The sequence below is a fragment of the Pseudomyrmex gracilis genome, unplaced genomic scaffold (assembly GCF_002006095.1).
Source record: "Pseudomyrmex gracilis isolate BER0280 unplaced genomic scaffold, ASM200609v1 scaffold_19, whole genome shotgun sequence".
NCBI lineage: Eukaryota > Metazoa > Arthropoda > Insecta > Hymenoptera > Formicidae > Pseudomyrmex > Pseudomyrmex gracilis.
The window spans coordinates 878,959-900,866 of record NW_018020603.1 but is presented as its reverse complement, the minus strand read 5'-3'; the positions used below and the strand labels follow the sequence as shown (position 1 = coordinate 900,866).

The following is a 21,908-nucleotide window of genomic DNA, read 5'->3' as shown; positions in this document are numbered from 1 at the left end:
TTTTTTTTTTTTTTCTGATTTACTTTCTTAAGGTAAGGTTGTGCTCTTGGTAAGATTTTTGTAAGAAAACCGAGTGCTACTAGAAAGAGAAAAAAAAGGAGTGAGCGCGCATTTCCGCAAAAGAGAAAATTTTACTTTTTATCAAACCGATAAACGCATTGTATTGTAATAATATTAATTTTGCACATTACTTCGCGCTACGTAAGTTTCGTTTTAGTATTAATCCAGTCAGATCTAAACTTTTAAAGATTTAAGGTGTATAAGTCACAACGATCTTTTTCTACTTTTTGCAGTTACGAAATTTTTGTACAATATATACTGTAGCAATTTATACTTTGAAAAGTGAAAATAATGTGCTTCCCTATATGTATGTTGTTTCGAACGTAAATCAACATTTTATAGGTATCTATACATAGTGTTATATATATATATATATATATGTACACATATATACGAGCGTGTGAGAGAGATTATATAAGGTGCGGTGGCCATAAGAGTGCTACTGCCCTGAATCGTCGACTATTCACACGCGCAAAAGTTAGCAACGAAGAGAAAAAAAATCGATGTTACGTGCGAACAAGTACGCGATTGGAAACTGTGTGTGCGCGCGCGCACGGATCGTGAATCGCGTGCGCGAATGCGAACTTGTGTGTAATCTCGTTTTGAATACTCGCACTCGGAGCGCTCTGTGAATCTGTTTTTACTGAGTTTATATACTTGATTATATTTCTTAGACAGCACTCTCTTCACGTCTTTTGCGATCTGATTTTTCTAGAAAAAAAGATTAATTAAGTATTTGAGAAGATAACACAGGAACACAAAGTAGAAGGGAGGAAGATCAGTCAAGATTGATAAGATATACTCACAGACAGAAAGAGAGAGAGAAAGAGAGAAAGAAAGATAGATAGATAGATATTCACACACATAGAGAGATCTACAGTTTTATCTATATAGAGACGGTATGTGATAAGAAAATTATACGAACAACGAAAATTTAAGAAACGATAAAAACTGCGATCCTCGCTGGTACTTTCCTGCGAGAAAAAAGAAAACAATAATTCGTTTTTTAATTGAGACCTCGAGAGGCAACGTAAAAACGTTTTTCGTCTCTCGTCGACACGTATATAAACACACACAGCTTTATATCCACAGCTCGTGCGATATTCTTACAAGCTAAAGAATTTCACACGAGCGAGCGGAACTCCTCGCGAAGTCGCGTCATGCATACAGAAATCCGGGGAACCTTTTAATCTTAGAACCTGACTATTCAACGCGAACGTACATTCAACTAACGGGGAAATGTTAAGAGTAATGAAGTCTGCGCTACAAGACTGGTTTTTATATATTTTTAAACAATTTGCTCGAGAATTTACATAACGGACGAATTGTATCTCTTATATTTGCTTAAGACTAAATGACAAGTACAATAAGTTGCCACAGTGTCTTAACCAACTGTTTTCCATAGAAATTGACTCATTTGGAGCAGCAATCTCGTTGTAAAAGTTTATCCAGAAATACGACACGAAACTACAGTTGGGTTCTGGGATTAATCGCGAGGCAAACTTCTCGAGAGAATCCGCGCGCGTACGAATATACAATATATACAACGACACACACGACTGGCAGATTTTTTTTTCTCTCCTTTTGTTCTGATTTCGCGAATATGATTTTTTCCGACTCCTCTCTTGCTTCTAATTTTTGTTAATCTTTTGTTATTTTTTACTTTTTTGTTTTGAACAACTTTTGTTTCGGGAAACCTGTTCAGTCATTTAGTTTTGCTTGACTAGTTTTTTGAGAGATGCGTGTTTAGTGTGTGCGCATGATCTGTGTGTGCTGCGATTATTACTATTATATACAAAATAATATGTTCTTATTATATTTACTATAATTACAAATTTGTTATCATCGTAGTCTATATGTAACCGCCGCCACCGACAGTAGCCAATCACCGCTGTAATTACACTAGTAACTGCTATTGTGATTAATCACTAATCTCGGGCAATGACAACAGAAATCGAGAGTCTGAGTTCAAGTCTTGATTGGCGGGGAAGTCGTGTGAGACAGTTGTAGCCAAATCGTCTAATAACAAAACGAACTCTCAGACAGCACAAAGAATCCGAAAGATCTTTGAAAGATATCTTAAAGACATCTAAAATATGTTCCAAAGATATCTAAATTATTTTAGCATTTTTTTTTTTTTTTTTTTTTAATACTTTTATGACGTCTTTCGGACTTTTATGCTGTCCGGGACTATTAATATTTAAATAGATTGAGCTTTAGTAATGCAGCGCGCTTAACATTCTTAAAATTGATTTTTCCAATGATATAAAGTATGCAAATGACACAGTTATACAATTTCGTAAAACGAACGATAGTAATGAAAAATTTACATATCGTTACAAGTTCTGTGACCGCAACTGTCGTTACTATTAACATTGAAGAGCTATTGGATTTTTTTTTCATTTATAAGATTTCCGTTTCAATAGAAAAGCGCGACAATTGGCGCAAAGTACATTTTCCTTTCGACTCGAAAATTGAACTCAGCGAAATTATACGGTTTCGATTTCTGGGAGAGACTACAAAAGGAGCGCGCGGTTCGATCTCGAAGGCCTGGTCGTATCCGGAACGGTCTTTTACCTCAAGTGCCTGTACACACGCATACACACATATGTACGCATCGTCTCTTCGTGAGAGGCTCGCGTCTCCTCAAAGGCGCGAACAGATCGATCTCGATGCGACGAGGTCTTTGACCTAGATCTTTTTACGTCTCTTTTATGTCTGTTTGCAAAATGCCTGGGTTTCTTTAGATATTAGTTCACAAACGCATGGCATGCGCTTTGTTATCATCCGCTCTCCCCCCTTTTTTTTTTTTTCAACTTTAGCGATGCGTCTCGCGCCGAGTTACGTCGGCGACGTTCCACACACGACATCCCCATGGAGAACGCGAAGAACGCGAGGAACTCGTCCGCGAGTTTCCCCTCGCGGATGTCAGATACAGTGATCGCGTCGAATTCTAATGGCGGATTCTCGTAACCAAAAGTTTTCGTTGAGAACATTCATAAAAAAGAACAAAAGAAAACAAGAATTACAAAAAGAATTTGGTTTCAGAAATTTGCGTGTAGTAATTGCGAATTTGAACAATTATAATTTTAAGTTGTGTAAAATATCTAGAAGAAAAATTAATGTATCAAAAACAGTTAATTTGTTTACATTTAATTAACGATAACTCGACATTGAATTGTTTTTGTTTTAGATGAAGTATCTACAAATGTTTAATAATAATGATAATAATAAAAATTTATCTCTCAAATGTCTAATAATAATTTGAAAAAAAAATGTGATAAGATAATTGATAATAAAAATTTGATTTCACATTCTAGATAATGTCTGTCATTACAATTTGATGCTGTGAAAGTGAGATGGACCACACATATATATACATATATATATAATCGAACGTAGTGTAAGATTAATCCGATCTGTATTACTCATCGATGTTCTTTGACGTTCGTGTATTTACAACCGCTGTCTGAAAAATGGAAAAACACACACATAACTGTCGTGAGTTTATTGACAAAGACAATTTTACAAATCCAAACGAACTTCGGTTACGACAACAGCAAACATACACTTTCCCCGAAAGTACATTCCAATACCTGTACGGCAGCCGATAAGACATTTTGTATCTCGAAAGAAAAAGAAGGGAAAAAATTTTGACGTTTGATTTTTCCCAGAATTCGAGCAGAGAAATGAAACTCTTGTTCACACTGTTAGCTTCATTCTTCTTTTCTCTTGTTCGAGTTTCTTTAGTTGCTCTTCTAGTTTCCGAAGCGAACCAGACTGACATTCATCAATCTGGTTTTTGTCAAGATATCGACACGTACTTACCCGCGTCGTGTCGATATTATATAAATGTCTACACGAGAAGACCGATAACGTCGTACGTACATTAGGAGAGACACAACGAATTATCAGAACGTCGTGATTAGACTGTCATGGACCACACAACGGAGAACGAGCTGCTTCCACTTCCGTTTGTACGATCGAATCGTCTCATAAAAAAGTTTGACTTGGAATATATGTCCAGCCGACGGTGGAACAACGGGCCGACTTTCACGCGCTGTTACGTCGTCTCCCGTGACAATAAACTTCGAGCGTAAACTTCAGAAACGTTACAAAGCGGCGAATACGCGCGGCGCGGTGGATAAAAGATTTTTAGGAGACACTTAAGGTTGACGGACGGTGAGAGACGGACGCGCGCCAAGGCGGGCGGAAGGATTTCGAGGTTTCCGATAAGATAATGTTGGCGAACAGCGAGAAGACAGAGAACGGCGATCGAGAGAGGAGACGACGTTTACTGAAATAGCCTCTCAGATACTCGTGAATCTTTCTCGACGAGTTTTTTCTCTCTCACGGCGAGAATCGCCGTGCGAGCGTCGTCGTCTCTCCCTCTCAGGCGAGAGAGCGATCGCATAGCCCCCGGTGATCTGGCCGAGCAAAAACCTCTCGAATTTGCACTTAGTCTCGGATAAAAGGATTCGTGGAATTGCAACGAAACGGATCGCTTCGATTTGGTGCAAAGGACTCGGTCTTCACGTTATTTCACTTCGCCCGAAACTGAATCGCGCCGGTTCTGTCCAAAGTCTAATCCAGTCTCGTCGGTTGTCGAAGAGAAACGCGAAATCCTCCGTAAAAGTCCGTTTGTCGCGAGTTTTCACTTGAAAAAAAAACGCAAATCACGTTTGCGCGCATTTGACGCGTTCGTAGTTTGCGCAAATTAAGTCGGCGTTAAATTCTCTCGTTTTACGTGTTTATTTTTCTCAATTCGCTGTCACGCGGAAACTCTTAAAATTAGACAGTCAAATTTAGCAGTCGAATTTCAAACGGGGAAGAGTGCGCGCGCGCAATTGAATGGCTTCTTCTCGCGTTGAAAGGGGTATAGTAATTCAACAGAGCCGACAGCTGCATTTAACGCTAAATGCGCTCAGAGAGATATCACGAGCTGCAGTCGCGAACAAACGGCTCTTTATGCAACGATTGTTCGAACGTGTCGCGATTCGCGCGAACTAATTACGCGAGCGCGCACATTTCGTTCCACTCTCACTCCCAATCCCCTCTTGGCGCGAGGGGTGGCGGTTTAGAGGAGAGGAGACGGAGACACGGGCGTGTTTGCGGAAAACCTCAAATCAGGGATACGCGCTACGACCGACGACCCTCCGCAAATCCGCAGGATCAATCGATCCTCAATTCTTGCACGCGTCTGCCGAGGATTGTCTCTGCCGGGAAATCAAGGTGGCTTTGTTTCGCCGCCTCGAGGATCGATCTCTCTTCTCGCTTCCCTTCGCGCCGGCAAACTGCGCCCGTTCCGGATAAATTGCGAGCGTATAAATGCTCCATTCCGACGAGAGAGGAGAGAATTCATTGTTTGCGCGGGCGTTTGGCTTTCATTCGCGCGAGCGCGTCCCCGGCGTCATCATCTCTCGAGAACGCGATTGCGGACGCGCGGAGGGGAAATCAATTAGCAGGGAATGCGAGGATTATTCCGATCGACTCGCTTTTGTCGAGAAGGTTTATACGATTATCCGGAATTTATCTCGAGGAGGGGGAGGAGAAACAAATAACGTTATACACAGCCGGATGAGATGATTGAGGTTTTCGAGAGCGGTTTACAAATGCGGCGAGGTACTTTTTGACAGTAAAGAGAAAAATCAACGAGCGCGTTTCGGTTTATTCTTCTTCTTCTTTTTTTTTTTTTTTTTCTAAATAATTTTGCATTTTTTTCAATTTCTCTTCCTTTCGTCTTGTTCAGCTTTTGACTGCATATGTTCTCTCTTCGCTTTTTGTTGGTAAACGTTTGTCATTTCGAATGGACATAATTTCCGCGCTTCCCGAAAAGCCGTCCCTCGAGAGATACCCAAAATAATACGCGCCGTGTATATATACACAATCTCGGAACGCCTATGTTCGAGCAAGAAATTTCCCAGCAGCAGCAGCAGCAGCTGGAGTGTTTCTCGTTACGGAGATAATCTCTCTCTCTCCGCGTGCACAAATGGATCACCAAGAGATGAAGAGAAAGAGATATAGAAAGAGAGAGAGAGAGAGAGAGAGAGATGGAAGAGAAAGAGAAATGTGTTTGTTTGCTCTGGTTGATGTACCGAGTTCATCCTCGAGTGGCCGAGCGACTTCGTGTGGAGATAGAAACAAGGAAATAGAAGCCGAATAGGTTTCGCGAATGCGAATTTGTTCGCGGAACTCTTGTGTCGGGCGCCGTCGTCGCTTATAAATAGCCGCCCGCCGCGCGTTGGAGAGGAACGCGCGTCGAGAGGATGAATCCGTAGGACTGAAGTGGCGAGAGAACGCGGCGGAAAACGCAGAAAGGGAGGGAAAAACACGAACCGATCTATTTCCGATGAGTGCGCGTGATTTCCACGCGATTTCGCGAATTTTCAACTTGCGCGCATCAAACGAACGTTACACCGTTACAAACCTTCTGTCGCCCTCGAGAAAAGGCTATCTTTTAAAATTGCTTCATAGTTAATTTTGTTTTCTTCGATTTCTAGTAAACTCCTTGCGCCATTGTTGTTTCACATTGTTTTGTGAAAGATGCGCGTAACCGTTACTCAGTACGGGACGAAACGACGATGAAAATTCGTTTACTTAAAACGAAGTTTACCAACAACTCCCCGGCGGACGTGATTCCATTATCCTCCGCGTAATAGAAGAGTTTAATGAACGTTTACAAAAAATATCGATCACCGGGCAGGCTTCTTACATAATCGTGTTTCGGTGTTGCGCTCGCTCGACAAAATAATCGCGCTTACTTTAAAGCCTTCCGCCCTTGCATTAGTGCGTTTTTTTTTTCGGCTATTTCTACTTTGTTTTATTTGATTATTTCGTTCAATAATGATCGTGTACGCGCGCGCCGGAGTTTCAAACATTTTCCGGCGCATTAAACAAAATCCCTTTCTATAAACAAAATCGTTTTTCTCGAGAAAAGAAAGATACGACGTTTGCACGCGGCTCAACGAAACGAGCGCAGTAATAAAAAAAAAAAAAAAAAAAAAACTAACTTTTTTAGACGTTTTTTTCATATTCCGCGCCGGCGAAATCCCCGACGGGAGAAAGAAAGAAAAAAAGGGAGAGAGAGAGGAAGGGTATGTATGTACCGTCTTGCGTATCTCGCTCTCTGAAATAATCTCAAGCTACGACGGAAAAAGGTATTGTTCGCGTTCGGGGATTAAAGAATGATCGTATCGGAATTAGGCGCGTCGCGCGACGCGCGGACTGAAAATAAACCGGGAATGCGAAATCGAATTTCAATCGCGGTCGTTCGATTCCCGTTTGCCGCGTCGGTGCTTTCACAGAAACACTTGACGGCCGTGCGTGACGCGCGCGCGATCCCATCGTTCTTCTTTCTATGTGTTTTTTTTTTTTGTCGGTTTTTTGTTGTTTGTTTTTTTTCTTTCGGTTTGTCACGGCGTCATTGACTCCGCTCGTAGCTTCCGGAAAATGTGTTCCACACACGTACAAGTACACACACACACACACACACACAAACACGAGTACACTTATATACATTTACACACACATATACACACAAATATATATATATATATATATATATGTACAAACGTATATATATAAAAATTATATATAGATAGATAAAACATTTACATATACGTTTAAGGATATGTATTAGTTTAGTGCCTACTATGTTCGTATTTATGAGGAGGATAAAACTCGTATAACACTCGTTCTTTCCTGTGCGAAACATTCAACATTGTAAATATAACGGAATAACGACGTAAAAAAAAAAAAAAAAAAAAAAAATATATGTGAGTGTCTAAGGAGAAAAAGAATGAACGAATCCGCGCCAGCGGAGAAGCCACCTTCAAATTGTCCTTTTTTTTTTTGTCAAAAATTATTCGCGAGTTTAAAAACAAACAGATGTAAGAAACAAAATCACATGAAACGAGAGAGAAGAAAAGGATTTTTCGAACGCGCCCCTCGACATTTCGAGGCTCATTCGGTCACTGAAAAATTCTGTTGTTGTACATTGCGTCTGTCTGCAATTTGAGATGGTTTCTTTTTCGGCGGTCTTGTTTCTTATTTTGTCGCTTATCATCACAACATCTCATTCTTTACTTTTCTCATTTGTAACATACATATAAATAACCACGAGAGAGAGAGAGAGAGAGAGAAGCGACGCGCGTGCCACCGAAATACGGTAAATATTCTCCCAAGGTACAAAAGCAAGTGTGGCCGCTAACTAACGTAGTTGAGAGCTGAGTCGAGAGGAGAGACTGGCAGAGAGCGTGAGATCGAGGGAAAGGAGCGAGAGAGAAAAAAATATAAGAAAGAGAGAAAGGATGATCGAGTGACAGAGGGTGAGCGACTGCGATACGTAGAACTTTAAAAATTGCGAGGCACTCACAGTGGAGGGGCTTTTTGTGTGGAGGTAGCACTTTTAGATTAGTGACGCGTAGAGACTAACATCGGGTGTTGGGAGGTAGTGAATGAGCTTTTTCTTTTTCCCACTCCTCTCTCTCCTTCCTTGAGCTTTTTAGCACAGCTCGTGTTGTGGTGTTACGAGACGCGGCTCTCTTTTATCGCTTTTGCGCTCTGCAGTGCGCTAATTATCTCGATTCATTAACCGGCGTATACAACACGTTACACACGACCACTACACATGTATACAAAGCACGCCACACACACACACACACACACGCACACACATACACACACACATACAGTGTATGATTCCTTAACCGATCATTATTACTTGTATGTCTTGCAGTTATTGCCTTCTGGTTTTTGGTTTCCTTTTGATTGAAAGACGGATTTTTGCCGCATTCTCTTCCCACACAACCCGCCCCCGCCGAGATCTTGTTTCTTTTTTTCAGGAAACTAAAATATCATTGTTCGCGGAACGTGTTTGGTGATGCGATATCGTGAACGTGACACTGGAGAATTAATTATCTTAATTACATGTGATAGCAACGGATTCTCTACATCTCTCACCGTATATTTCACGTTAAATTTGCATTTATCTCTTCAGTATAATGTATTATGTAAATATAATTACGTTAATACATTACGTTAATAATATAAATTGCACATTAATACGTTAATAATACATAAACAAACACAGAAAAGAGATGAAATACTTGAATGTTACATTACAATGCTTAACAGCTTATGTTGATGTGCAAAAATAAATCAATTTTACTCCTCAAGTTATTCGTTATGTGCTTTTTGTTTAAAAATCATGTTTATATTTTTCAACTTAAAGCGAGTCTTCCAAAACTAATCGCATGATCTGTTACAGAAAACTTTTTTGGCCATTGTGAGAGAATCGAATGATCATTATTTTATACTAATAAATTCAATAGTTTCTATTCAGGCAGACCTAATAATTGTAAAAGTAAACAAATGGGGGCCAATGGAAGCGCGAACACGGGTGACTATATGTTGCAAATCCTGTGTAATGATGTAACAAACGTTTCGACTATTGCACACGATCTTTATCAATGTTAAAAATTAATTTACAGATGTCAAAATTTGAACGTTGAACAGTCTCGAGACATACAATAGTCAAAGTCAATTGATGAACGTATTAAACAATCAAAATAAAAAATCTTGAACGCTACGTGTAATTTTTAAAATGTGCAAAATCATAATAGCACTATTGTTACATCATCGCACATAATAAAGAATTTGCAATACATAGTCAACCGTGTTTGTACTCGCATGGACCTATCTTGTTACTTCAATTTGAAATTTTGAAGCTACTGCAATTTATTTAGATTAACAATTGTATTATTTAAAAAAAAAAAAAACATACCAGTACGTTTTCCAAAATATTTATAATTTTATTTCGCTTTCTTTTGCAACTTCCGCTTCACACAATACGAATCACCATGTACCCCTGTCGAATGCAACAATCGTTAACCATCACCAAACATCGTTCGGTATCGCTTTTGCACTAACGGATTGCGATAAATATATTATATATTGCGAAACATGCAACAAACAAGACAAGTTTAAGAACAACGTGTTTTTGTCGTCTTTCAAGGTGTAGATACCAGTGTGCTGCAGCATCAAGGCTCGTTGATGTCGAGCGTAACCATAATCGGCATTGTTCTCGCGATGACATTCATCGTCCTTATCATCATCGACATCACCTGCTGCTGCATGCGCAAGACAGGTGAGTCGGCGTTAAATCATTCGCTTGAATAGACAATTGATAAATTATTCTCTCCTCCCTTCGGCGTTGTATACAGTGAACATGTCTGCAATCTACGTTCGCATTTGCTGTTAATTGAAATCATTTCGTATCAGCCACTTGTCGATTATATTATGACTCAATTATGAAGCTATGAATTTGATACATGTATCACTCGGCTGTGATTAATGTTGCTTGATTTCGATGAAATGTCGTTTTGAATTCAATCGTGAAAACATTTGATATATGTCGAGAGACGAAGTTAATTTTGCGAATTGCGATTTGAAAAATACACAAAAAATAAACTTTTCCAAAACGAAACAAATTAAAATATTTTTACGCAAATTTGTTATTGTGCAATCTTCAAACGTAATTTACTGTAACAATAATATTGTTAACTTTTTAAATATTTGTTTGTTCTTTAATTTAAAACGCAACGCTTGTCACGTTACAGGAATCATTTATTACGCATACGAGCGATCTCGGCGGAAGCCGGTTGACGAAGAAGATTCCAAGCTCGGCAGGTGAGTCTCACAAGTCCTGAATATTCAGAACTTGAAGGCAATGGCATTAAAACGATATGTGTATTTTTACGAGATATTATTTTTTTTCGTACTTCTACAGTCTACGCATCTCGTTTCATACTACATATGTTACTTTACATTGTGCTTTGGCAAGTCTAGCGCTACTTTATCATGTTATCGAACTTTGCACCCGTCGTCGAACTTTCGTTCTCACGTTTCGAAAACGTTTCTTTCTTACGCCACTCGCTCGACCGTTTGAGTTCGCGTTACTTACTTCCGCGCTGATAATTTCGATGTGATTTACACTCGAGTTAAATTCATCGGAACTTCTCGCGCTCGGTTTTCGTTCCCGGTATTGCTGCGCAATTCTTGAAGCGAACGTTGCAATTCCCCGCTCGCGTATCTTCGCGCGTACAGTTGCGCGATAAAAAAGAGAGAAACAGAAAGATGCGATGATGGCGGTAGAATGCGATGACGGTGGTGGAGACGCGATACTGAAAACATTATAGAGAGTAGCCCGCCGCTAGACAGAGAGACACAAATTTGATTCCTCTCTCGTATTTTTCTCTTTTTTTTTCTTTTACCGGTAGTCTTTACGGTTGGCGGTTTCCATTGCCGTATTGCGACCAAAAAATGGCCAATGTCGCCGGGGTCACGGCCATCCAAGAGTCGGGAAAAAATACCATTAGATTGGTCAAACACACTGCCATGTAAGAGAGAAAACGACGTATAAGCGAAATCAGTAAGAAGCATGGCTCCTCACGAAGGGGCTCCTTCGACACGGCTTTCCACTTTGCATGACGTTTTTTTTTTTTCTCCACTCCTTCTTTTCGATGCTCTCTTTCAGTCTCTTTTCCCTCTCCTTCTCTCACTGTCTCCCGTTCTTACTCTTCTTTCCCTCTTTCTGCCTGACTTCCCGGAAGAGACGCCGATATCTATCGCTGAATTTTCAGTTTGGGGATGCGTCGTCTCGTAAGGGAAGTCCCGATGCGCATCAAAGAGAACGCGATCAGCATGAGAAAAACAACATGTTCGATCCGTTGGACGCATTTACTATGCCGCCAACCACTCTCTACTGCAACACGTTGATTTTCTTGTTTTTTTTTTGTTTTTTTTTTTTTTTGTTTCACTCTTGCGTTGCGCCGGACTGCGTGCTCATTCGTGACGGCTACACGGCCGGCAGAATTCGTGGCAGTTCCCTTTTTTTTTTTTTTTTTCCAACATTCACGGGACGAGCGGGTCGGAAATAGCTTCGACCAGCAACCAAACCGCACGATGTATAATAGACCATGTTTTGTTTATCACGTTTTCGAGTGAAATGTAGAAACACACATGCAGCCTATATACACGAATAGAGAACATACAACGAAAGAGTTTTTGTTTTTTTGTCAATTAAAACAAAACACAACACTTCGAGTTAGTTTGTTGTACGGAATTATTTGTGTAAACGCGGTATTTTACGATACAGAGAGAATTCATCGAGAGACTTTGTCCGAAAGTCGACTTTGGGTGAACACGCAGTCTTAAATACCGTCGCGTACGCGCGACCCGTCGCCGGTATTTCGCCTGAGCTTTGGCCATGTCGCATGCACGGTACACTTGAAATTACGCTCACTTCATTCTTTTATTCTCTCTCTGGTTTTGTTAACGCACGATGCTGCAACAAATACGCAAATCTGTTCTCGAGCTGCCAGTTTTTGTGCTTTATGAAGCGCAAACAGCAGCGCGAGTGAGCACACGTGTCACCTTAATGACTCGAGCGTAGCCCCCGAGCGGAAGCGTGGTACAGTTGGAAAGAGAAACGTTTTTTTTTTTTTTTTTTTTTACACACATATATCAAGCATCGTGTGACATAAATAAGAAAGAAAAAAGTAGAGAAGTAATAGAAAAAAATATATGTTTTGAAATAGAAAAAGACGTGCCACTGTTTCGCTCAACAATGTGCATATTTGAGACAATTTTCGAAATTTCACGAATTTTTTCCTTGATTAAGTTTCGTAATTAAAAAAAAAAACGCGAGCATTATGCACGAAGTAATAAAAAATTAATTTAAAAAAGTATAATACGAAAATTAATCCAATAATATAATTTATAATTTAAAAACGGCGCATTTGTGTAGAAAAAAATGTGTAAATGTGAAAAAATAGAGAAAAAATTTGTTTTCCCGTCGAGCATAGTTCTGCTTTATTTCCGTGTACTTCGTGCATGTACGACGGAGATACCGCGAAAACAACAACGACGAAATTGTAAGAAATCGCGGATTTCCCAGAAATTCATCAAGATTAACCTACTGCGTGGATTAGAAAAGAGGCGCATTATTTTCCCGGAGCCTCTCACTGCGTCGTTTCTTTTTACTTTGCGAGTGACAAGCATGCCTGACGTGTATATTCGATGTCGCACCACGCGCCGTATAATGGACAATGCTCTCTTACTTTTTTTGCCCGGTATTAGAAGTCTCACTCGAAAGTCACTGTTGTCCGACAAATGTTGTCTTGGCTTTTGCAGAGACGAGAAAGAGCCGCTGAGGGAGGAGAAGAAGATCACGCCGATCATCGACTCCGGTCTGCGCCGGGAGACCTCCATCACCTTCGACGGCAAGCGATCCGTCTCCAAGACCGGGTTCGTCGGCAAGGACTCGGCCGTCTAGATATTCTTCCGGCGTACTAGATTGTAAATCCATATCGGAAACACGCTGCGCAGTTTCCGGCCAAAGTGTTCTCGAAAAAAGAAGAAACAGTAACGAAAAAAAAAAACAACAAAAACAAAAACTAAAAACGCACGCAGAGCGGATTGTCGTCGTTTTACTCGCGAAGAGACTAGGATTCAGCGACCGGGCCTCGTCGGGAATTTTCCCGGACGAGAAGCCTTTTCTCGCAGCTGCTTTCTTGCCACTCGAACCAATCGAGCCTCTTTTTGAGGTTCCGCTTTTTCGTTTTGCCCTCAAAAACAAACGCGCGCGCGGTTTTCATACCCGCCCGCCTCAGCATCCCTTCGAGATCTCTCACCTCGTGTTCTGCGATACGTCGCCTGTTCCCGCATTTCCTTGTAGATTCCCCTGATAAAACGCTTCCCGCTATTGATAAACTTGTCCTTTGCCGACTACTTTGCTGCAAAGTTCTCATCGCACATCTGATTTCTTGTGTAAGGTAAGCCAGCCACATAAACAAAAAGAAGAGAAAGAAAGAAAGAGAGAGAGAGAGAGAGAGCAAACCTTGGAGACCCGACATATCTTCTTGCTGAATTTTCAGCAAGCTGAAACCCATTCTGCAAGATTTCTTTTCACGCGGAAAAAGACTGTATTGGAACCGCAAGTCGTTAAAAAAACTAATCAATATTAATAAGACATTTTTGGTTTTGGAAAACTTTTTTAAAACTTTGCAATTCGGCATAATTTTCTTATTGTCACGTTTGAAAGGTTTGTCTCGCACTTGTTAAATCCGGTCTCAAACATTTTCTTTATCTCGTCACTCACTCGCCAAAGCATGCGAAGGAGCGTAAGATGATCTATAGCTCTTGAAAAAAAATATATATTAAAAAAATCGAAAATGAAAAGTGCGAAGTGAATAAAAAATGTATTTGGAGTAGTCGTTGTTCTTAGGGGAAACTTATGAATATAATTGTAATTTATATAGCGCATGTTATACAAGGAATCGAGGAGTAGGTAGATCGCTCGCGCGAGAAGAAATAGAAGAGGAATGTACAAAAAAAAATAAAAAATAAAAACACAAGTCACGAGATTGGTGGAAATTGATCGATCGATTTAGTGATGAAATGCTTCGAGGAACTCTTTAGATTTTCACAGTCTAGTACGCTGGATAGTGTCACGCCTTTCGTCGCGCGCAGCATCTTTCACGAAAAACCGCGGGAAAAGTCGTGTTCTGTTGCGCTCGAAAAACAGACACCAGAAAAGACACACAAACACACAAACAACTATTGTCTTCGTTTCGAAGAAACATTGCACTTAAGGAATATAACAGTATAAAAGTGTGCGATATTCGCTTTCTTCAAAGAGCGATGTCACTCGTTCTATTGCGGAGATATTGTTTTAAGATATAAGCAACTAAGTTTGTATATCGTAGTGTTACGAAAATTGATCTAAACTACTAAAACTGTAGGATAAGAGATTCAAGACAGTTTCGCCAAACGTCCAAAAAAAAAAAAGAAACTTTGACGATAAATTAATTTTTATTGAATTAATTTTTGTCGTAAATTAATTTTTTTTTTCAAACAAATTGTTCATTCGTAACGTTCGTTCAAACCGAGAGATTTGTGGTTGTTGAAATCTTCAAAAGACTATTCTCCATTTTTTTAAACGTTTGAAGAATGCGCGAATATTGCTTTTTATAATCCTTGAGCGTCAACTCTTTCTTCTCTTCCAAACGAGATGCGCAATTTTGCAGCATTTTTCACACTGTACATACACCTTTGAACTACACTCTATTGTCTCTCTTTTCACATCCTTGCCTGTGTAGATTCACTGTGTGAATTTTCCGAAATGATTTTAATCGAAATTTTTCTTTTGTAATTACCAACAATAGAAAAGTGAAATTACTTCGCTCGAAATCGATTTCGAAATTGTCACATAGTGCAGCTGCAATCGAAACACGCAAGAAGTAGGTAAGTTTTCACGTCTACGATATTGTATCTTCGCGTGATTTGATTCCCAAATAATAATTCCGACTTCGTGTTCGTAATAAACTTTCGATCCGAATACTCCTATTTTTCAATTCAAAGACTGATTCTTTTATGCGCCGAAACGAATAAAATCGTAATCGATTGTTCAACCAGCTCAAGATAATTATCGAATTTCTTCTTTCATTTTGTGATGTTCGATCACATCAAACGCATGTGTATCTTGATTGAATTTGTTTATCCGCATATGTTTATTTAATACTAGAACACACGGGGCTGTTGTGTAAATTTTTCAGAAATTGATCAAAAACATTTTCGGTTTTCAATTATCTTTCTATTGTACCACAACAAAGAGAAAAGAAAACGGAAAACTTCGAAGAATCAATTCCGTAAAGAAATTACACGATAGCTAACTCTGTACTTTTGTGTCTTTTACCTTGAGTGAGAAAAAGCTCTCAATTTTATTTGTTTTTTTTAATCGTAATATATGTAACAATTTTTAACATATTGAGCTCTTGCAAACAACTACAATGTGTAAGTATATTAAGATTGAAAAAATTTTATTGAGGTAATTTGTCATCAATGAAGTCGAAACGCTATAACGCGGCAGCGCATTAAGTTGCGAGAAAGACCAATCGATCAGACTTCTTTTTGACAAATCTTGATTTGTTACCTTGACATTAAAAGTCTCTCTGAATAATATAATTATATATGTATAGTTTAATCAAACCCAACAGATGGCATTTAACTGTGAGAGGTATCGAGTCTTGCACACATGATATTGCGGGATTTTCAATCAATCTTGCACATGTTATACAGGATTTTCGATGACATCGCAGAAAGCTGCCATATGACACACTAATGTATCCACATAGAATAAAAAAAAAAAAAAGTACCATTTTTGTCTTAATATCTGAAATGGCTTGCAAAAAAAACTGCAGTTACAATGTGATAAGTTTTTGTAAATGCTTGTAAACGTTTTTCCTTAACTGTAAGAAATATTGAGAATAAATTCTAGGAGACTCTTGATAGGTATAGAAAACATGCGCAAGTACAGAAATCGTGTTCTCGCAGAAAGCTGTTGTGAGAAAGTGCGATTATCATACAAATATCACATTTTATTGTACAATATTGTGCAATAACAATCTCACGTGTATTTTTTTCAATATGTACGCTTATTGGTTATTACATTGTGTATTGTATATGTTACACATATACAATGTATACAATTTGTATTGCGTATATATTGTATGTTGTACTATTATTATCTCTTATTTATAAGTTCTAAAGTCAGAAAACCTTTATTATTTGTATATTATTATTATTATTTAACAATAATGTAAATAAGCATGCTTAAAAAATGTTTTTACTGTCAGTTTAACTTCGAATGTAAACTTTTTTATTTTTATTTTTTTCAAGAACTGGAAAGATACGTTGTTTTGACACTGAATTAAAAGATAAAAAATAACATTGGTTATAAAAAATAACATTGATTGTATGATTTACTTCTACGTAGACAATCTGTAATAAAAAAAAATCAAATCAAGAAACAGTGTCACAAAAAGTACAATTATAACGTACTTGAACTACTAACGTACTTGAACTACTAACGTACTTGAATACTTTTCGTGTTATTACTTTTGCGTTTGTTGATGTAAAGCTACTTCGTGAACACGCTTTCTATGCAAGTAGCTTTTTTACGTAAGAGAGAATTTGCCAAATACCATAGTACTTATTAGCATGTAAGTTAATGAGTACACATTAAATATAAATAAATATATATATATATATATATATTATATATACATGAGAAAAAATGATATATATGTATATGAAAAAAATAAATAAATAAATGGAGTCACAAAAGAAAATTCGCGCGACACTTGTCACGCGGCACTTCGCATCGGCGAGCGAGACGTATTAACCATTTTCTAGCACTTAGCTGTTTTGTATCCGTTGCCAAAAGCCATAATCATTAACAAAATAGCTTCCCACGAAAAGTATTACTGCGCATCTTCCAGTTTGGAGATCACTATGAGTATTATTAAAGTTCCGTAGATGTAAGGCGTATTTTTTATGTATGCTTTTTCTGTACGCGACGAGAAATCATGCTCTCGAATAAAAAGTGAAAAATGTTTTCAGAGTCAAAACAAGTGTGAAATGAAAAACACCTGAGTTCCTTGTTTGTTTTATCATTGTATTTTATTACAATAGTTACAAAATAGCATCGATAATGAGATCGAAAAACACTCGACTCGTACTTCGACGAAACAATAATATCGTGGCAGCGTGTGCGTAAAGTGGCAATCAAATACCAAAAGCACATCAGTATCACATGACGAGATTTTTGGCTAAACCATTAAAATATCTCGATAATATTTTCTAATATTATGATATTTCAATTTTTATAATATTTCCTTATATATGTATTTTGTGTGTATTTGTCTTAGCTGCGGTATTTCTATATTTATACAAGTTCGTCTTATTTTAATCATTTTTAACGTTATAAATCGATGTTAGCAGTTTTAACAGTAATATCTAATTGATAAATCACTAGGTTTCATAAAATCAAACAAATTTCTCTGTTAGTAGGAATGAGTATTTCTATACCTCAATGTCAGTATTGGAACGCTTGCCTTTTCTAATTAACATCTGTTCAACGTTCAACTGCGGCGGTTCCGTTCGTGTGTGCCACACATATACCTAAAAAAAACAAAAAATTGACAGATTCAGAGAAATTGTCGGCAAATTGCAAAATAGATCTACCTTCGTGCAACAGTCTGCTAGTGGTTCTAACTGATCTCTCGTGACTATCTGCCTAAGTATTTCGCTCTCTTGATAGCCACCCTGCACATCGTACGAGAACCAGGCGTCTTTGTGTTGAAGCAATAGTTCGAGATTAATGGCGAAGCCTGCCATGTCGAGCGGAAACGGCCGGTCCGGTTTCCAGGCCGCGTTGAAACCGATTACCTTATTAGTAACATTATCACAAATGGGCTTCTCTACCATCAGACCACCGACCAGGCCAACCGGCCACACGCCAACTCTTTGTATTTTTTCCATCTGAAAACAAATCATTACTGCATTCGTGTAAAACTTATTTAAAAATAAAAATAGCTTGCTGAACGAATAGTCTTACCTCGTGGAAGAGTTTTATGGAATAAGTATTGTCGTCGTCAGCGAAATAAACAACGCCTTTGTCAGACAGTTTGAGATTATCCCTGAGCCATTTTAATGCCGTGTTTCGTTGTTCGACACCGCGCGGTTTTTTCCAATTCGGATCGTTTCTGCCGAGTTTGTAGTTCGAGGGAGTTGTCGCATGCAGATGGGTGTAGATAAGCCCGCTGCCTTCAAGAAATCGAGTGACCAGAAGCGTCTTCTGCGGCGCATCTTCTACGACAATCCAGTGAAAGTTAGGTATGTGAAGAAATGTCTGCGCTAACCGAGTGAGCTCGGCTTTCTGCACAGGTCTAGCGAACGTGGGTGTGATCGCATAGATTACAGGCCGATTACGATCGGACCGGTTGACGAGGAAACCGTGTTCTTCCAGCCTCTTTAGCAAGCTGTACGTCAGCCCCTGCATATCCTGCAGATCCGCTATTATTGGCTCCAGCATGGATTTTATCTGCTTCCATTCTTGTTCTTGATTATCTACAAATAAAAAATCATTGAAAAGAACAAACTGTTGAAAAACATGTGCCGATATAAAACATATATGTAAATATGTTTTATATACATATATATATATATATATATATATATGTAAATATGTTAAAAGAAATTTTTCCATTTGAAAATATTGTTTAACTTCGATCAAAGTGGTATATACTTTGAGCGGAAATTTTGCAATTAAGATTAATTACGGCCGCATTGTGTAACGTAAAAACAGTAATAAACACGGAGAGCGATGATTTCATCAAAGATGACGCACGCAACGCAAATATAGTATACCATACTGCACAGCTTGAATATTTCAAGAATAGCAACGTGTATTAGGTAAATTAATTCAGTGTTTTTTCTGACAAAACTCAAACTTCATTTATGGGTTACATAATACGATATCAATTACATTTTTCGAGCAACTGTTACGGAAAAAATTTGGTTTTGGCGGTTTTGACTCGATAAAATCAAAATCAATGGAGTTTTTCACGTTTCTTCAGTTTTGAAGTGCATATCACACAGATGATGTTGGAGAGAACAGGAACAGAAATGAATCAGATAGAATCAAATCTGGAGAATATGCCGGATGTGGTAAAACAATAGAAACGAAAACTAATATTTTTTTTCTGTTTTACAACATGTCGCTTTTCTGAGATGCAAAAAGAATGCAGTGTCTGATGTGCGTTTTGTCATTAACTATCTTGAACACAACTGATTTTTGAGGTTATATCAATCATATAGTTGTATAAAAGTTTTGTAAACATAAAAATAATTCCTCTTTAAAACTATCATAAAGCGGGGAAATATTTAAACTTAAAATACAAATCAGGAGCAAATGAATGTGAAGGTACCGAATTAATTTGTACACCATAATATATGTGTGTAAACACACAATGAAATTTTATAAACATAAAACAAGACAAAATATAAACACACAAAACACATTAATGCCGGCTTCAACGCAGACATTTTTATAATATTCCGTAAAAGTATTAAAACTCATTTTATAAATCAATCTATTTTTTGCACTTAATATCTTTATATATATGATAATATATAATCTATAATACTGGTTAGTATCTTATCTCTAAAGATAATCACGCGAGATAATCACTATTTCGATATACGGTAGAAGAACTGCGCGACTCTATTACGCTCTTTTTCGCTTCGAATTGTGCGCGCCGAAATACATCGAGCACGTGTATCGATATGTTCGGTCTCGATTCTTTCGTGTTGTCACTGGTACGCGTGCACCGAAATTGGTTGCGGCACAACATTGTGCAGCATAAGCGGAAATAAACTCGAATACGCAACACTCACAGATATATATTTGGAATGCAAAAAACTCTAGCAGGACCAATAACACGAGAATTCTTTTACAGCGAGCCCCGCCCCACATGCTGCTTCTTGTACTAGATTCGTCCGTAAGGAACACGCTCTCTGTCATTGTTGTAGCGCCATGACACTATTCTGACTAATCTTTCGAGTCGAATAACCTGTGCCAAAGTTTATAGTTACAAAGTGCAATAGTCTTATGTAATTAATCAGACTTATCTGAGTAATAAACTTTTGTTTTAAGATTTTGTAAAAGTGCGTATCAAGTACGTTACATAATTTTTTACGAGATATTTGTGCTGCGCATTCTGATTAGCTGTTAAACAACAAAAATCATACCATAGGAAGATACGTAAGTTCATGAAATTTTAGATTCTTTACAGGCAACTACATTATCGACATCGTGTGTGTGTGTGTGTGTGCGCGCGCGCGCGCGCGTGCATGTATACACTCACCCAGCAGCACAGAAAGACCAAAAAAGCATCTTAAAGTATTTAAAAAACAAGACGTTTTTAAGGCGTTTTTTAATCGTCTTTTAAAGACATGCACTATTTGAAGCACGTGTTTAAAAAAGCTTTTTTATACTCAGATAACATGTCTCTAAAAGACGAGTTAAAAATGTCTTATTGTCTTTTAGACATTTTTAAGATGTTTTTTAAACTTTTTCTGACTGTAATGTTTTTTTATTTCTCTTCTATTTTATATATTTGATAATATCTATAATTCAATATTTATAATTTATATTTTATAAGATGTACTTAATTACGTAGTAATTAATGAAGTGAAGAATAAATAATTCTTATACAAAGAATTTTTATTTTAGAATGTTTTTAAGAGAATGCTAGAGCCTTAATATTGATCGAACGCATGATTACAGTTTCAAGGTTTTGTTCTTTGTATGTTTATTGTTCGGATCTAAAAATAATTTTGCAGAACAAAATATAATAGTGAAAAACATTTGGCCGACAAGCAAATCTATCGAAAATGTCATAATTTTTTTGAACTTATAGTTATCATTTCTGCAAAGGTGTACTTGATCTAACAAGATAGACCGAATCAGCTACATACAACAAATACTAAAGAATACAATGAGACTATCAGAGTATAAATTGGAGGTTTATAATAGAAATAAAACGCAAAATACGTAGCGTTTTTTTTTGCATATATTTTTGCATGTTTCTTTAATGACAGTCGATAATTAATATCATCTGTGTCGGTAAAACAGTACATTTATTTTATTTAATTTTATAGAGCTTGGCTGTTACTCCAGCATTCTCTTAAATGTCAATCTTAAATGTCAATCAAATATTCTATGAATCACTAATACATTATTCTTTGTGATATTATTACGCGAAATTTTTTTCTGAGTTTTAAATTTTTACCCCACTAGGGACACACACAGTATCGCAAGTGGAATTACATTGCAGCCACCCTCAGCTAGTGTCCACGTGTAAGTTCAGATGACGCCAAGGGGTGTTTTGTGAACTCGAGCAGCACGCGCGGCGCGTGTCGAGGGCGCATGCCACGGTCAC

At 38.0% G+C, this 21,908-nt stretch overlaps 2 protein-coding genes across 5 annotated transcripts in view; one reads left to right on the top strand and one right to left on the bottom strand.

Moving 5' to 3' along the window:
• The window catches only part of LOC109851696 (fasciclin-2), a 104,366-nt gene extending 86,878 nt beyond the window's left edge, over positions 1–17,488 (top strand). For 2 of the 4 annotated variants that reach the window (XM_020422027.1, XM_020422026.1), the window contains 4 exons: positions 10,076–10,207; positions 10,680–10,749; positions 11,340–11,459; positions 13,255–17,488. In XM_020422027.1, coding sequence (XP_020277616.1) covers positions 10,076–10,207; positions 10,680–10,749; positions 11,340–11,459; positions 13,255–13,396 — 464 coding nt within the window. In that variant the 3' untranslated portion in view covers positions 13,397–17,488. The remainder of the gene's footprint in view (positions 1–10,075; positions 10,208–10,679; positions 10,750–11,339; positions 11,460–13,254) is intronic. The other 2 variants (XM_020422029.1, XM_020422028.1) reach the window with 1 other exon arrangement.
• Positions 17,489–17,560: 72 nt separating this feature from the next.
• Positions 17,561–20,496, bottom strand: LOC109851697 (galactosylgalactosylxylosylprotein 3-beta-glucuronosyltransferase I). Its single transcript, XM_020422031.1, has 4 exons — positions 20,362–20,496; positions 18,521–19,032; positions 18,148–18,444; positions 17,561–18,084 (listed from the first exon to the last, which is right to left on the bottom strand). The coding sequence occupies exons 1-4, from the start codon at positions 20,486–20,488 to the stop codon at positions 17,986–17,988; spliced, it is 1,035 nt and encodes a 344-aa protein (XP_020277620.1). The 5' UTR covers positions 20,489–20,496; the 3' UTR covers positions 17,561–17,985.
• Positions 20,497–21,908: the final 1,412 nt, after the last annotated feature.